Source organism: Phalacrocorax carbo, chromosome 8, assembly GCF_963921805.1.
Source record: "Phalacrocorax carbo chromosome 8, bPhaCar2.1, whole genome shotgun sequence".
Classification (NCBI taxonomy): Eukaryota; Metazoa; Chordata; class Aves; order Suliformes; family Phalacrocoracidae; genus Phalacrocorax; species Phalacrocorax carbo.
Window position 1 is genome coordinate 22,755,623 of NC_087520.1, and position 15,919 is coordinate 22,771,541.

At 52.9% G+C, this 15,919-nt stretch overlaps 1 protein-coding gene across 1 annotated transcript in view; it reads left to right on the forward strand.

Annotated features, from left to right (window-relative positions):
* The first annotated feature begins 2,190 nt into the window (after positions 1 to 2,190).
* Positions 2,191 to 15,919, forward strand: part of CNGB1 (cyclic nucleotide gated channel subunit beta 1) — a 31,495-nt gene continuing 17,766 nt past the window's right edge. The window contains exons 1-13 of the mRNA XM_064458171.1: positions 2,191 to 4,566; positions 4,682 to 4,739; positions 5,045 to 5,193; positions 5,434 to 5,476; positions 5,652 to 5,733; positions 5,823 to 5,904; positions 6,271 to 6,310; positions 6,661 to 6,811; positions 6,917 to 6,992; positions 7,543 to 7,732; positions 11,104 to 11,278; positions 12,379 to 12,453; positions 14,264 to 14,379. Coding sequence (XP_064314241.1) covers positions 4,312 to 4,566; positions 4,682 to 4,739; positions 5,045 to 5,193; positions 5,434 to 5,476; positions 5,652 to 5,733; positions 5,823 to 5,904; positions 6,271 to 6,310; positions 6,661 to 6,811; positions 6,917 to 6,992; positions 7,543 to 7,732; positions 11,104 to 11,278; positions 12,379 to 12,453; positions 14,264 to 14,379 — 1,492 coding nt within the window. The 5' untranslated portion in view covers positions 2,191 to 4,311. The remainder of the gene's footprint in view (positions 4,567 to 4,681; positions 4,740 to 5,044; positions 5,194 to 5,433; positions 5,477 to 5,651; positions 5,734 to 5,822; positions 5,905 to 6,270; positions 6,311 to 6,660; positions 6,812 to 6,916; positions 6,993 to 7,542; positions 7,733 to 11,103; positions 11,279 to 12,378; positions 12,454 to 14,263; positions 14,380 to 15,919) is intronic.

Here is a 15,919-nt window from a genome sequence, read left to right on the forward strand (position 1 = left end):
ACCTGAGCCTGCAAAAGTCCACTTGAAACTGGCCCTGCGTTGCTTTGCTCTTCCAGGCAGCACCATCTTCTCAGGTGGGACCTGGGCCAGGCTGTGCCCCGAGAGGCACAGGACGCGGGCCTGTGCTGCTTCCGTTGCTGATCATGCTGTGGGGGCAACAAGCTGATTTAACCCTGCGCCTGTCCAGGAGCCACCACTGCTCCCCAGGATCTTGCTGTTGGGCCTGCCACAGCTTGGTCCCCTCACAGGGGTAGTTTTTCCTGGTGATCCAGGGTTTTCAAGGCATTATGCAGCAGCCCTTGTGGCCTGCTTTCAGAGCCGAAGCTCCCCTGACACCCCCAGCCCTGGTGCAGGGGTCAGCACCCGTCCTGCAGGGGGAGAAGAGGGTTTGCCTCCCTGCATCAAGGTGTGCATTTGGGATCAGCTGAAGCTGCTGACAGATTAAACTGAGGTTTTGGGGGTTTTTTTAGAGTGCTGGAGCATCTTCTGCCCCCAGCACTCAGCAATCCCCGGCCCTTGCAGCCTGGTGATGGAGGCAGCATGCCAATGGTGGCCATCTCTGGGCTCATCCCCCTTTCCAGTGTAGGCTGGGCCAGGGGAGGAGCGGCAGTGGCCCATCCACTCTGTGTGATGATGGTGCATGCATATGGGGCTTTGGCATGTTTGGGGACACAGCTTGCCTCACTTGCCCCTTGGCACCACTGGCCAGTGGCTACGCCAGGGCTGGAGGTAGTACGAGTGGCTGGGAAGGCAAAGGGACATGCGGGGGAGACCCTGATCCCATTGAGTTGCTGGGGCTGGAAGTTTTAAGCAGGCACTGTGACAGCCATGGGCTGGGTGTCTGAGCCCACCCCAAGGAAGGGGAAACTGGGATGATCAGGGCTACCTGGCCTAGGATGGGAGGGCTGAGCTTCTCTCCTGGCCACTGTGGAGAGTTTGCTGCCAGTTCCTGCTGGGGTAGGGACAGTGCTCCCAGCCAGAGTCACAGGAAGCAAAATGAGGTGAGCTGAGGCTGGGTAATGGCTTTGGTAGCCAAGAGGCCTGGGACAGTGCGGCAAGCACCTTTGATTTGTGTTTCTACCATTAAAACCAGTGGCCAATGCTGGGCTGTAAGCAATCATCACTCTGCTTCAGAGTGAACAGTATCTCAGAAATACAGGGATGCTTTTCAGTTGGCTTCCACTGGCCCTGTGGCTGGGGAACAAGGTGCAATTTGGGAGACCGCTGTTCTGTGCCACAGTTTCTCTAGCTGTGAGCCAAAGCTGCAGAGGTGTTGGGCTGGAACCAGACAGGATGCCTGCCAGGCTGGTGACACCCATGGGGTGGGGGAAGGGAGGAATCAGGCCGGGGGCTCTGGTGCTGCTCTAGAGAGCTCTGGCCAAAGACAGAAGCTGGGGCTGGAGGTTGAGCAGTGAGGCTGTGCCAGTACCAGGATTCCAGGGTGTGACTGCGACTGAGATTAAGGGTGATGGGAAAGCCTGGCAATCACGCAGGGCTGGAGGTAAACGGATCAAGTAGCAATTGGCAGGGTCAGCAAGGGGAGGTTTAGCTCAGCCTGGCACAGATTTGCTGCCTCCTGCCCCAGGTCCTTCAGGGTTGGGGTGGAGCCATGGGTGGAGCATCCCTGGGCATATCACCCTTAAGCACATCACCCTTGTATTGCCCGACAGGGGTTTCAGCAGCTCCACTGCTGCTCGTCTGCACATCCCTGTGCCCAGCTGCACCTGGGCGAGACAACAGCCTTCCCTGCAGCACTGCTGGGTTTGTGCCTGGCTGGTGAGTGCCTGGGGTAGCTTTGGTGGCTCCAGAGATTTTGAGGATACGCAAACCAGCTTGATTTTGGGGTCTTTGCACTATTCTCCACCAAAGCCAGGCTGGCTGATGGGAGGGAGCTGCGACGTTCAGAACAGCTGGGTGCCAGTAATCCCATTTGCCGGCAGAGTTGAGCTAATCCTTGCAGATCCCTGAGCGGATTGGGGTAGGTTTGGGGGGTCAGTGGTGAGCTGTGGTGGCCAAGGAAGCCCACGCATCCCTGGGGTGGCTTCCTGGGGAGGCGGTGGTGAGCGTGTGGGGGTAAGTGGCAGCGATGGAGGTGAGGGACGCGGCTGGGGTTTCTGCGGGGCCACCTCTGCACATTGCAGGGAGGGTTTGGTGCTCCGACAGAGCTGGAGATGAGCCATGGCAGGTTCACGGGGAGTGATGCTGCAAGGGCAGCAGAGCTGGGTAACGTGGAGGGGTTTGATCAGATTCTGGAGTGGAGGGAAAGGCTGCAGTGCTCCCTGCTACAAATGGGGATGGCAGGTATGCACCCTGCTTCTTGCTCTCAGAAACTGGGGCCCTTCACCCACCGGTGAAGCACCACAGAGCTGGCACAGTGGGCAGTGGCACCAGCCAGTGCCTGCAACACAGGAGGATACACATGGCTGCCCACTCTTCAGTGCCATTGCAGGCAAATCCTGGCTGGTTATTTCTGTTTCTTCCAGCAACAATTTTTTGGGGTGATTGACAAATATTTCTGTTCCTCTCTTGTTTGGATGTGCCAGAGGAATGACCCTGGCTCTCCACTTTCCTTCCCAGGCCAAGGACAAGCTTGAGCTCCAGGTTTTTACAGCTGTGCAAGCGTATGTTGAGGGAAGAGGAGACCTCGGCTGCACAGGGGGCTCGCTCCAGCCCTGGGGGCTTTCTCAGGGTTTGCTTGGCCTCAGTCATGCGCATTAGCTGTGGGCTTCTTTGGGACCTGTGAAGGTCCCAAAGCTTGGGTGGAAATGCCACTGTGCTGCATGGCGCTGCCGGGTTTTCCTTACTGTTCCTGAGGCATTCTCAGCTCCTTAATCTCTATACCTAGTGGGAGGTAAAAGGCAATTTCTTAATTGGTTTCTGGTCATCAGGCCTCCTGGGAGGTGTTTTACAGCCATCCTGTCCCGCTTTGGGGCCATGGGGGTCTCTGGGAGAGCTGAACCTGCCTGTGACATGCCAGAGGCTGCAGGTGCCGCATCCAAACACGGCTTCTGGGCTTGCACAAGGTGGGGGCAAGCAAAGAGCTGAGGACGCACATCACCTTGCCTGGGAACCTCAGCTCGTTAAGATTTAAGGTGCCAGGCTTTGGACAGCTCCTGATGAACCGCCTTGAGAGATTTGAAGGCATTCTGCATGCCCAAAACCTGAAAGAGGGGTTAATGCAAAGAGCCTGGCACTGAGCAGCTTCCTGTCCATAACCTGCTGTGTATGTGGTCATGTGTTAACCTGGGATCAAAGATCCTGTGCAGTCTCCTGGCTGGGCTAGATTGAGCTCAGGGATCTGCTTTCTCTTGCCCTTCACGGGCGTCTCCTGTGAGCAGCAGCACGGGGGCTGCCCGAGATGCTCCTGAGCCCCTCATTGAGCAGAGTAGGGTGTCTTTGGAGGGACATTTTGGGCAGAGCAGAGCTCTTTGGAGGGGCAGCAGCAGCAAACATCTCCAGTTTAAGCTGGGCAAAAGCCCCCAGCTCTTGTCTTGTACCCAAGCATGGGAATGTGCAACATCATTTGGCTCACTGGTGCTGCATCCCAGCCCAGACTTGCACTGAAAAGGGATGAGGAGACCCCAAAATACTGAGCAAACAGAGCCTTAACAGCTGAACCCCTGCTCTGCAACATCTTATTTTTACCTATCCCATCAACATCTCAGCAGCCACTGCGAGTCAGCCCTGTCTGCCTTTGCTGCTTGCCCAGGCAGGTGCCTGCCCCAGCGGCCACCATGACCCTGGGCCATGGCTGAAAGGTGATGCAGCAGAGTTGTTTCCTAGGGGCAGAACGAGTTGATACATGTGTTGGTGTGTGAACTTGTCTATAAACAAATTCTGCTCAAATTACTGTTATTTTTCATCCCTCGAATGAAAAACGAGGGGGAGAGTAGGGGGCCCTGAGCAGCGCATCACGGTTTCTGAGATCTATCTCCTACAGTTTCACAAGCACTCTTCCCTGTGCAACCCTAGCTGTGGAGGGTTGTGGGAAAAAAAAACCATAACAACCTAAACGAGTGGTTACATGTAGGAAAATCAAGTTTAACTGAGCCCGTGAGCTTAGAATAGAGGGCTTAGTTTGCTCCCAATAACAGTGAGGGGTCAGGGGTTGAGCTGGGTTTGGTCTGGCTGTGCTGCAGTGCCACGTTTCGTAAGCAGGACGTGGAAACGGAAGGACACCAAGGATCTTTTTTACCTACCCTGGGGACACTGTGAGCAGCTGGTGCACCCAGTATTCCCCAGGGAACGTGCACCACTAGTGCTGGCCTCTTGCTGGCCAGAGACCCCTCCTTGCTACCCGCAGGTGGCAGGATGCTGGGCTGGATTGAGTGGGTGGTTCCCCAGCCCCCGGTGCTCCATGTGACAGAGGAGACCCCACCAGCCCCGTTGCAGGACCTGGAGCCAGCTAAGGTGAGCAGGGACCCAGTTTGGGAGGTACTAGGGACCCCACAAGTGTGGTGGAGAGATGCCTGGTGCCTCTGCATCCAGCCGTGGCATTGCGGCACCCAGGGGTACTCTGCAGCATCCCTGGGAGGGATGGGGGCCAGGATGCATCCCCGCTCCAAGGTGCTGGGAGGCAGCAGGAAGGATGGGGAGTCCCTGGGGTTTGCAGCCACCTCTGAGCAGGGGACACTGTCCCCTGTGCCTCACTCTTTGATACCTTCTGCCTTTTATTCTGAAGGCACCTATGGGAAAGGCTGGTGGCCCTGGGGATGCTGCTGAACGCACACAGATGAAAGGTAAGCCCCCGTGGATGGGGAATGCACTGGCTCGGTCAGCAGATCAGTGTTCCTTTACTGGCTGGTACCCCTCCTGCCCAGCATGCCAGGGGCTGATGGAGCGGTGATGGGAATTTTCCTTTGTTTTTCCTGCTGCCATTGAAGAAATGGAAAAGAAGGTGGGATTTGCAGTCCCCAAGGACCCAGGCTTTGTGTCTGAGAGGTATTGCTCTTGCATCCTCCAGTGTGCAACAGGGTTTGCTTGGGTTTTTGCTTTTGGTCAGGGGCTGGATGCCTGGGATGGGCGGTCCCAGCCTGACTCACCCCCTTCCCTGGCAGCGTGGGGAGCAGTGTGCTCTCCTGGCTCTCCCAGGGGCTGGAGAAGGTGATTCCCCAGCCAGTCCAGGCCCCAGGGATGCTGCAGGCACAGGCACTCAGGAAGAGCTTTGAGACTAGCATTGACGTTCCCGATCAGGTATGTGACAGATCTGGGCAACAGTGTGGCATATTTGGGCTTCTAGCTCTTTTTACCTTTTCTTCTCTTTTTCTTTTTCCTTCCTATCACTTTCCCAGTGTTAAGTGGGAGCGCTAACCCTGCCCTGTTTCAGCTTCTGCCTTCATTCATCCCTGGGGAAAGGGCAGGTTTCCCTCCCTGCCTGGTGGGATGAGTCCCCTGTCAGCTGCTGGGTAGGTGACAGTCTGTTTGGCTTTTCAGACGGAGGTCCAGATCCTCAGAGACGAGGAAGAGGATGCGCTGGGTAAGAAGAGCTGAGAGCCCACAGCCTGTGGTATCCCAGGGGCCTTTCTGGGACTTCTACATCCCACCTCCCCAGTCAGTGATGCTGGTGCTGTTGTCCCTGATGGGAGACAAGGAGCCCCAAGCAGTACAGGTCCTGGCTCTCCCCCATCCCCACAGCACCACTCTCCTTGCAGATATAAGACCCTTTGATCTGGAGGAGGATGAGGTGGACGTCTGCGAGCCTGAGGCTGGCTTGGATACTGGCACGGAGGAGTGGTGGGTCCTCGGGGAGGCTGGCAGGGGGATGCAAGAGGGCAGGAGGGGCACAGGATGAGCTCCCCAGCTGTGGTGCGCTCTTCTCATAGGGCAGGAGTGCAGGTGCTCAGCTGGCTGGTGCAGGGCTTCAAGAGGATGGTGCCGCAGCCAGATATGCTGAAAAAGTCAGAGGTGAGTACCACCCAGCTGGGGGAGACTGGGGAGCTGCTGGGCAGAGATGACAGTGGAACAGGCCGCACATCCTCCCACCTGCCCTGGCTGGCACCTGGGGAGGAAAACTCCAGGGGAATTCAGCAGAATGAGAGACCTCGGGGTGCTGTCCTGGTGCTCCCTGACCTGGCTGCATGCAGTGGGACCCACTGGTGCCAGCAATGCCAGAGTCTGGGTTTAATGGTCCTTGTCAATGAAATGGGGTCAAAACCACAGTGGAGGGTGTGGGGGCTGTGCTTGTGGGTCCCCTTTGGGTGGGGGACATACCCACCTGAGGTGATATGGGTAGCGGACTGTGCTTTGCCATGCCCATCTGTCCCTCTGCAGCCAGAGCCGAAGGAGCAGAAGTGCAAAGCCACGGTGGGAGGTGAGTGATCCCCCTTCCCTGGGTGGCCCTTTCAGAGGGGACACTCCACCTTTGAGAGGTCAGATGCAGGCAGGCACCAGCACTGGGGTTGCCTTCCATCCCCATGGCGCAGGGTACCAACTGTGCCAAGAGTGGTGGGCACACAGTCCTGGCATCATGGCGCTGCCCATACAACATGTCTGTTCCCAGACCATCCATGTCCTCACCCCTGGCTGGGTCTTTCAGGGAGTGGAGGTCCCCCAAGCCTGTTTCTCTGTGGGAGATGACCCTTCCTTGCTTGCTCCCCTTCCCCAACAATTTATGACTGCTGCATTGCCTATCCTCTTCTCCTTCCAAATAAATCTGAGCAGGCACAAAAGGGACTAAAACCCAGGCAAAGTCCAAAAGCAGTGTTTCAGCTGCCCAGAACATCCCAGGAGCAGTGGAGCTGGCAGTGGCCGAGGGGCAGCCTGAGCCAGTGGCCACCCTCATCCCTCAGTCCCTGGCTGGGGACAGCAGCAGGTAACCACAGCGGCAACTTCTGCGTGGACACCGTGGCCAGAGGGATGGCTCCTGTGGGAGCAAAGGCTCTGGCAGCCAGGTCTAACAGTGGTTTCTGGTCACCAGGGTGTTTTCTTGGTTGGTCCAGGGGCTGGAGAAGGTGATGCCACAGCCAGTGACCAGGGAGAAGCAGGACACAGAGGTATGCTGTCTAGTGGATTGGCAAAGGGCACATAAATGCCATGTCCCTGGTGGGAAGGGCATCCCCTGCCATGCAGATACCACCAGATCAGTGGCAGGACCTGCTGTTGTTTGGGCTGTCACCCAGCTCCTTCAAGAAAACAAATCCCCATGACCTGCTTAGCTGATGAAACCAGGATTTGGCTTCTAAGCAGCAAGAGAGCCCATAGCATGTGCTTTGTTTACTGTTTTCTTCCTGTGTGGCACTGGTGGTGTCCAGGCCCTGGCATCTCACCCAGGTATGGTCCAGCTCTAAGGAGAAGCAGCAGCAGCTTTACACACTCTCCTTTCCTTCCCTTGCACCCATACAAACTCACTGATGTGCTCCTGCCTTTTACCATTGTGTGTGTGGATGCTTGTGCCCGTGGCCAAACCATCCAACCTGCCCCAAGAATTCACATGGTGTATTTAGGGTAAAAGAGCCATGTTTACTGAAAATGGGGCATTCAGGGTAAAAGTTTAGGTTTACTGAAAATGGCCAAGGTCTCACGTTTCCTTTTTCCTTCTGGCAGGGAGTAGCCACAGCAACCTCGAGTCCTGTGGAAGAAAGTAAGTGGTTGCTCCATCTCACTATGCTGGTTAGCTTGCCTGAGGTCAGAAAGGTGGTTGGGAAGAGGGGTCACTGGTGCCTTTTATCCCCTGGTTTGCCATGGGTGCCAGCTCAGGAGCCCCTGAAATCCCTCAGAGAAGCCTTGAGAGGCTGTTGCTGCTCAAGATGCAGGAGCAGATCAGGAGTTGTGGGGCGGGCTTGGTAAAACTCAGGCCAGGGAAGTCTCAGAGTGCAGCATCCTGCATCCTCAGGTCCCAGGTTTTGAGGTTGGTGCTGCTATGAAGGTCTGTCCTCGAGCTGTGCCGGAGGATGTTTGCCAAGCTGGTGGGATTTTATCAAAGAATTAGAAGGGAATTCAAATCTGCCCTCTTCATCACCCCCTCTGGAACATTTGCTGTTGAGCTGGAGGGTGTTTGCCAAGCCTGGTGCAAGATGTCTGGGGAGGTACCTCAGAAAAACAGAATCCTGGGATTAGATTAGATGTGTTAGATTAAGTCTGCATGGTTGTAGGAAAACATTGCAGGGTTCACACTGCTGCTTGCCTGCCCATGGAGGGGAACAAGCACTGGCTCTGCAGGCAGACGGGCTTGGCTCTCTCCATGAGCCATGGTGTGAGATGCTGAGCAAAATGGGGAGCCCAGCTGGGAGCCACAGCTGCCTCCATGGATGGACTGGGCAGGGGAAACGTCACACAACCCCGTGCAAGCTCTGTCCCTGGGAAGCAGTGGTTGGCTGGGCTGTGGCAGCTGCCGATAGGAGTGGGGACCTGCTGCAGCCCACAGAGGCTATGCACCCCTCCAGGGAGATGCTGGGACGTTGCTTCCACTGAGTCAGCAGCCACTTGGTGGGATCTTGGAGCAGGAAATCCTGTGGGAAGACATCTCACCACACATTTGTACAAACTGGAGACCTGAGTGCTGCCACGGACCTTGGAAAGAGGCAAAGCCAGTGGGAAGTTGCTGCATGTGCAGGGCAGTTGCACCCTTTGTGCGCAGCTGGCTTGTGTTACAGCTTGCTTTGGTGCCTTGAGGCATCTCAAGGTCAATTAATCTACCTGAGGTAGGGAGAATTGGGTTGAGCAAGAGATCTGCTCTGGCACCAAACTGCCAGCATACTCATTAATGTTTTCCTTCTCCTTTTGTTTCAGGGGGCAAAGGGGCTTAGTGCCTCTGAAACAAATGGAAAATGAAGACCATGGCGAGCCAGCCCTTCCCACAACCAAATGAGACCAACCCAAGGAGAAAGCACAGCTGGGGAGGGAAAAGCAAAGGGGAATCTGCAAATGGTCTCTAGCTCCTCCCCAGCCACAGTGGCGAGGACCCAAGGCTGGCACAGGGATGCTGGCTGCATGTCTCCAGTCCCAGGGCTGCCCCATCCTGTTCCCTCTTGGCTCCGGGAACCAGAGCTATTGGTTTTGCAGGGTAATATCTATGAGATGGGAACTATAATTTATAGAAAGGTAGAAAAGCATCACTTGGGACACCTCGGAGGCAGAAAGCCTCTTGTTGCAGCCTCCCAGCACTCCTGGCCCTCTCAACCCCCCACTAGCATCTGAATAGTCACCCCTTAGACCTCCAGCTGAAGCCCACTGGCTTCTTTTAGTCAACTTCTGCCTCTGAGGTGTAACGTTATAAAGCTCTTTAAGCTGTTGTCAGCTGCTTATTGCTTTTCTTCCGCATGAAAAAAAGTGGAAGGAGCTCTAGTTTGCAGCAGCAGCAAATACAGGTGGGTGAGGTTAATCTCTAGAAGAAGAGTAGGAGTTAATGGTTAAAAGTCTTTCCCAAGGCTTTCCTTGTAGGAGAACTTGCCACAAACTCTCCTTAACCCCAACTATGGCTGCTCCCTTCCAAAGCTCAGAGCCCTTCGGATGCAGCATTAACTATGGCAGCAGGAGTGTCCTGGCAGGAAAAGGATCTCAGGAGCTGTCTCCAGCCCAGAGGTGTGTGGGCAGGCGTAGCCAATGCAGGCACACCAGACTGGATGGGGTGACAGCCCATACATGCCAGGTTTTTAGTACAGACCTTAGAATCACAGAATGCTTTGTGTTGGGAGGGACCTTTGAAGATGATCTGGTCTAACCTCCCTGCTGTGGGCAGGAACATCTTCCATTAGATCAGGTTGCTCAAAGTCCCATCCAACCTGACCTTGAGCACTTCCAAAGATGGGGCAACCACAACTTCTGTGGCCAACCTGTTCCAGTGTCTCACTGCTCTTATCGTACATTTCTTCCTTATGTCCAGCCTAAATCTACCCTCTTTCAGTTTAAAACCATTGCCCCTTGTCCTGTCACTACATGCCTTGGTAAAAAGTCTTTCTCCATCTCTCATTTAAGCCCCCTTGATATATTGAAAGGCCATGTTAAGGTCTCCCACCATCTCACTGCATTTCTTTAGGACAATCTAGGCAGCCATATGATAAGTCATGAGCCAAGCAACCACCCTGAGCCCCATCCCCTGTGTTTCTAACGAACCCCACTGATACCAGGCTACAGTTTTAGTATTTGCCCCATTTTCATATAACGTATCTAAAAATTGTGGTGTGTTTTAAAAGCCATCTCCCTGAATGGGGTCCATGTTTTGACAGAGATCTAGAGCAAACAGGCTAAAGGCAATGTGGGCACTGTGGGGTGGGTAAATACAGCACAGAGCCGAGCGTGTGTGGGTTTCCTGCCTTTCTGTAGTTGAGTTTGCATGTTTCCTATTAGCTTTCCTGTGGACATGTACGTTTTGTTGTCAGGCAGACCTCAAAATAAACTGGTTTTACAGTGCGTGGATGCATTTCCTCCTCCTTTTTTTTTTCCAGTGTATGCCTGACATGGTAGGATAGGTACCTCTGGGACACGGTGAGGGCTGGTCATGGGCCAGACCCATGCTTTTAGCTTTGTAGCTGGTCTGACAACCTCCTGAGAAACCCACCATGGATTTTCCCCCAGCAGCGCTGGGAAGTGGTGGGTCATCCAGGATGATTCCTACTCTGTGCCCAGGGGAGTGTTCGGAGCGGACACAGCATGGTGCTCAGAGCATTCCAACATGGGCTCTGGGTTGAGTCTTGTTCTGCAAAACTAGGGCCCTCAGGCAGTGCTAGTGCAATGTTTTGCTTGGGGTTTGCAAGGGGAAAGGCTTTGGGTTCTTCCCATGGCTGCTTCTGTTTGCAAGGAGATCAAAAATGTGGCCTGGAGATGGGCCAAATTGTCTGCTGGTGGAGGTTGCTGTGTGCGTAGGGAAGCCAACAGGCACCTGTATGCAAAGGGTCGTATTTTTCATAGGGCTTTGACTGTGCTTGGCACAAAATTCTGAAATTTCTTCTTTCTTCTGGCAAAAGTGCCCAAGGCATCTGTCCGGCACAGCTCGGGGGACTGGGGTTGCACAGGCCCCTGCAGGCCAAGAGGTGCTTCGGTCCTGGCATGCAGCAGCACCTCTGCATTGAGCAGCTAAAACGTGGGATCTGTCCTAGCCCTACCCCTGGCCTCTTGTAAATGTGCTGCTCTCACTTCATTGCTTCACTTTCCCCGTGTCCGTTTCAGTTCATATAGTCCCTGGGGAACCGAAGGAGACTGACCTCGTCCTGGAAGAGATCGATGATGGCTGGATTAATGAAGCCACATGTGAAATGGTGGCCTGGGGTCGTGAGGCTGAGCTGGTGGCAGATGCTCATCCCCTTCCCCCCATACAGGAGGAACCTCAGGAAGAAGAAAACAGGTAGAAGGGAGATGCTGTTGATGAGCAGCTCTGCATGCTCTCCACACACCAGCATGGTGTCCATGGGAGGGGGGCATCCTTCCTCGCCAGCGCTGGTGGGGGAGCTGGCAGTGGGCAGCTGAGGTGCCCATTCCCAAAAAGGGGAGTACCAGAAGGACCCAAGAGGTTTTTGAGCAAACAAAAAACTTTCCTTCTGGTGTTGAGATTTGGGTTGGGCAGGCAGAGGCAGAGCCATGAATGCAATGCTTCATGTTGCCCTGCAAAGGACAGCTGAAGGATGCTCTGCTTAGGCTTCCCATAAGTAGATTTTGGCCCTAAGGCAAGATGGTTTGAACCTCGTTCCTATCAACTGCACATCCAACTGTCATGACATTTGGAAATGGTAGCCTTCTCTCTATAATTCATCCTACTTCTTCCAAAAGAAATCCCTGCTGAGGTCCTCCTGAGGGCTGGGCAATGCTTTCAGAGCTGGGAGTGGGCTGCATTGCAGCAGGAAGATAAGAGGTATCCATGCGCATTCCCAAAGGGTTTGAGAGCCCCCGAAATGCTCCCAGCACACGTACAGGTGATGGTGAGTGCAGCATTCCCCACCTCCAACATGGGCAATGCTCAGCTGCACTAAGCACAAGTGATGCCCAGAGCTGCATTCACTCATCAGAGCTCTCTTCTGCTCAGCCAGAAAACACTGGACAGGTTATAAAAATATTTTTCAGATATTTTTTGCTCTTAGTATATGAGCCTGCGAAGCTGTGGGCAGCAAGCACATCCTGTCCTGGAGAGTGGATTTCTTTAACAGTGAGGTTATGGTCAAAATCAGCAACAAGTGACCCCTAAGCACATCCTCTCCCTGTGCCATAAGGGGAATTTGAAGACTCTAGGACTCCGGTTTTGCATTCCTCCCACCTCTTTGGGACTGTAGACACTAATGGGCTGTAAACCAGCATATCCCAGTGTGCCTGAGCGTGTCCCTACCAGGGTGTTGGCTGGAGGGGTGGAGGGAGAGCATCTCTAGCCAAAGGGGATGTGGGGACTGGCAGTGCTCCTCTTGTAAGGTTCAGACATGCTTTTTGGATTTCACCTGATGAGATTCTCCTTCTCAGACACTGGTTGTGCTCCCTGAGTGCTGCTGAGGAGGAGGAGGTAAAGGAGGAGGAGAAAAAGGAGGAGAGTGCAGGGTGAGTGGCTACTATTGCCTTTATGGCTTTGCTGGAAACAAGCGTGAAAGCAGTTGTTGTTTCAGCTGCATTCACAAACCGGAGAGGCTGAAACAACCACGGATGAGCAAGCTCCTCTTGGCAGAGCAGAGCTCCCCAGGCTGGCATTTGGGAGGGATGCTTTCGCAAACCGGCTCACCCCAGGGCAACCTGCTGACGCGGCACCTGGTGACAGGCGAGTGTCTCCTGGTGACACGGGCTGCATCTCCATCACGGCCGCCCGTAGCAACCACAGCCCCTGGCCATTCCCTCCCACGGGGTCCGTCAGCTTGGCCAAGCAGGAGCCCCAGCTTGTGCCTTTATCGGGAGCTCGGAGCACCCAGCTCCTGGAGAGGATCCATGTTATTTAAAACCATATCTGTTAATTCAAGGCAGTCGGGATTATTATGAGTATTACAGAGCTGAATTTAAAGACAGAAATGTGCTCTACCTGCAAATGCTTCTTAATACAAGTAGGTACAATTTTACTTTTCTTCCTGTTGTGGAATATAGTCGAGTTATTGTCAGCTGTTGTGGGTGGTGACTTTGGTCTAGATGATATTTAGAAAAATCCTTCCTCTTAGTTTAGTGGTTTGTTCTGATTTCATGTGAGTGAAACATTTAGGGATTTGTCACCTAGTGCTACAATATTATTCTCTGTTAATTTCTCTGAGGTAGCTAGATTCTCAGGAAGAAGCTGAAAATTAATGATTACTCAGTGTTAAAGCCATACTTTTTATTTCATCAAAATCTGTTCCTGGAGCTCTTCTATAGAAACTTGAACTTCAGTTGATGGGTGAACAAGATGCTGCTCCACCTTTCAGTGTATTTGTCTGCTTATGGGAAAAGAGAGACACCGATGGCTTTTCTAGATTAGGATGAAAAGACTTGCGATTGCATTTGAAGGGAGCCTAATTAAAAAAAGGGGGTGGGAGGGGGGATGGAATAATTAAACATAATAACAAAAAAAGACCTTGGAAAATAACAGTTTTTCAAGACATGGAGATAAAAGATAAAAAGTATCCACTGCTTCTTAGATACATTTTCTGACTTAGGACCTGCCAAGGATAAAGAAAGGTAGTTTTTCACTTTTCATACATTCAGCTGTCTTAAAATTTTTCATTATCCCCAATCCCCGCTTTGCATCTCTCTTCAGGAAAGAGCAAATCGGGAGATAAGTGCACAGAACATGATGAGGCTCACTTTTTTTCAGTTGTAAGTTATATTAAGCCAATAAAATTCCTCCTGTGATCCCCTTTCGTCAGAATGGTGGAGCTGAGGTCTGTGCTTGCTGCTGAAGGAAAATGAGAATTATGTGTCCTGGTGGTATCTTGCAGAGGCAAACATGGGATTCAGGTGGTGCTTGCAGGGCAGCCCTGACTGGGAATCAGACTCTCAGCTTTTTATTTGCAAATTTTAATTATATGAGAAGTTATTATGCACAGCAGGGGAAACATAATGCCTGTATCATTCTGCATGTGCAGTTTTTGCTTATGCATATGCAATGCCCAGCATTATTTATGCACCTCTCACCTGGTCTCCCATGTAGTATTTTTTCCAAGTCCCTAAGCATAAATTTTTTTTGTACTGCTACTGTATTAAACTAAGCTTTCTGTGGTACTGTTCGCCTGCAAATGGGGCTTGCGCGGCTGGCGGAATAGTGCTCCCTGAAACTGGGAGAGCTGTGCAGCATCCCTGTTGAACTGACACCCCCCCATCTGCAATGTGCCCAACCTCAGAAAGGGCAAAAACAAGCTCAGGCACTTGTCTCTGCTTGATCTGTACCATCCAGACCCCTGCTCTGGTCGCCTTGTCTCCCCCATGATGAGGGCATGGATGAAGTCTACTTTGCAGAGGAGGACCTCAGGTTTGAGCAGCTGGAAGAAGCTGAGATAAGTGATCTCGAAGGTGCTTTTGTACAGGTACGGCATCACTCCCTGCTTGGGCTCAGGTCTGCAATGAGCTCTTGCTGCCCAGCACGTGCCAGGAGCTCAGAGTTTGCCCGGGGGACACAGTGCCCTGGCGAGGAGCAGGGACCAGGATGGGCACTGGAAATGTTTGCCACCGAGATGTCCCCATCTCTGAACCTGAGACAGCAACACTAGCTGTGCACCAAGGGAGGGATGCTTTCACCCTAAAATGTGGCACTGAACAAGAAGCTGAGAGGCTGGCGAATCGTCAGGGGATATGGGGCACCCAATCAAGCTGCAAAGTCAGCTCTTTTACTGACAGAGTGTGTCTTTTTCTCCTTAAAATGGCTTTTTTAATTTTGAAGGTGGAAGAGGAGACAGCTGAAGCTACTGAAACCGATGCCAAAGGTATAATATATAGAAGCATAATGTCAAATTAAGACAAACCAAAGCAGGCTTCTCCCTCCCTGCTGCTTGCTGTCTGGGAGCGGGCAGCTGAGTTTTCTGCATCATGGGCCTGTGTGGGCAGTCAAGGCTTTTCTCTAGCTTAAAGCATCCTGTGGGCACAGTGCAATGGAAATTATTGTCATCAGCTAGAGCCAGCTCTGAAAGGCTAGTGCTTACGCAGTACTTAGTCTTGTTGATTAAGCAACCTCTGATGTGAAATAAGAGTTTCTTCTTCAGCTGAAGAATGTAGAGGGGGATGAAAAGGATTTTCTCTACCACTTTGCTCAATTTGGGAAATAGCCAGTGGCATAAAGTGCATTTTAATATAACCTTTTAGGAGATAACAGGTCGGTAATGAAACTTAGGTGGTGAGCTCCCATCGCAGCCTGAGTGAGCAAAGGCACGTCCTGGCATAACTCCACCAACACTGGGGAGTTGGACAAGGGGTGGCTTGACCTGAGCCCTGGTACAGGCTGGAGATTCCTCTGCTCATGCAGCCCTTGTAGAGCACCCTGATCTTGCAGCAATGCTAGAAAAGCGCACTGTAGGATGCTCACCACCACTCTGCTGTGCTACCAACATCTGCGAGCAGTGGATGGCAACAAAACCCCAGTAACCCTGCATGTCTCTGCACTGACATAACCATCCTGTCTCAAACCGTTCTGTGTTTTATTGCAGCTTCAGATGCCTTGTCCTTTGCTTGAAGCACCTAGGCGCCTAGCAGCATGTCCAAGCATGCCCGAGACGTCAAGCTAGATTGGCTGGTGCACGACAAGCCGCTCGATGGTGGGGACACCTCCCCTCCTGGCCACAGTGCACTAGAGCAGCTCCCCAATGTCCCCAGCTGCCGCGCCACTGCTGCCTCCCTCATCCCCGTCCTTGTCACCAGCAAGCCAAAGGCTGGAATTGTCAACCCCAATTTTTGCAATGAGGAGCAATCCCCACTAGGTATAAGAGATGTTGGCTTTGACAATAGACTTGCATAGCTTGACGGGGCAAGGGGTTATTCCTGGAGTAGTTGCTTTTTGTTGCTTTTTGGGAAAAAATAAATAAAAGCATGCTTCGTGTTTCAGCACAGAGGCTGGGGAACA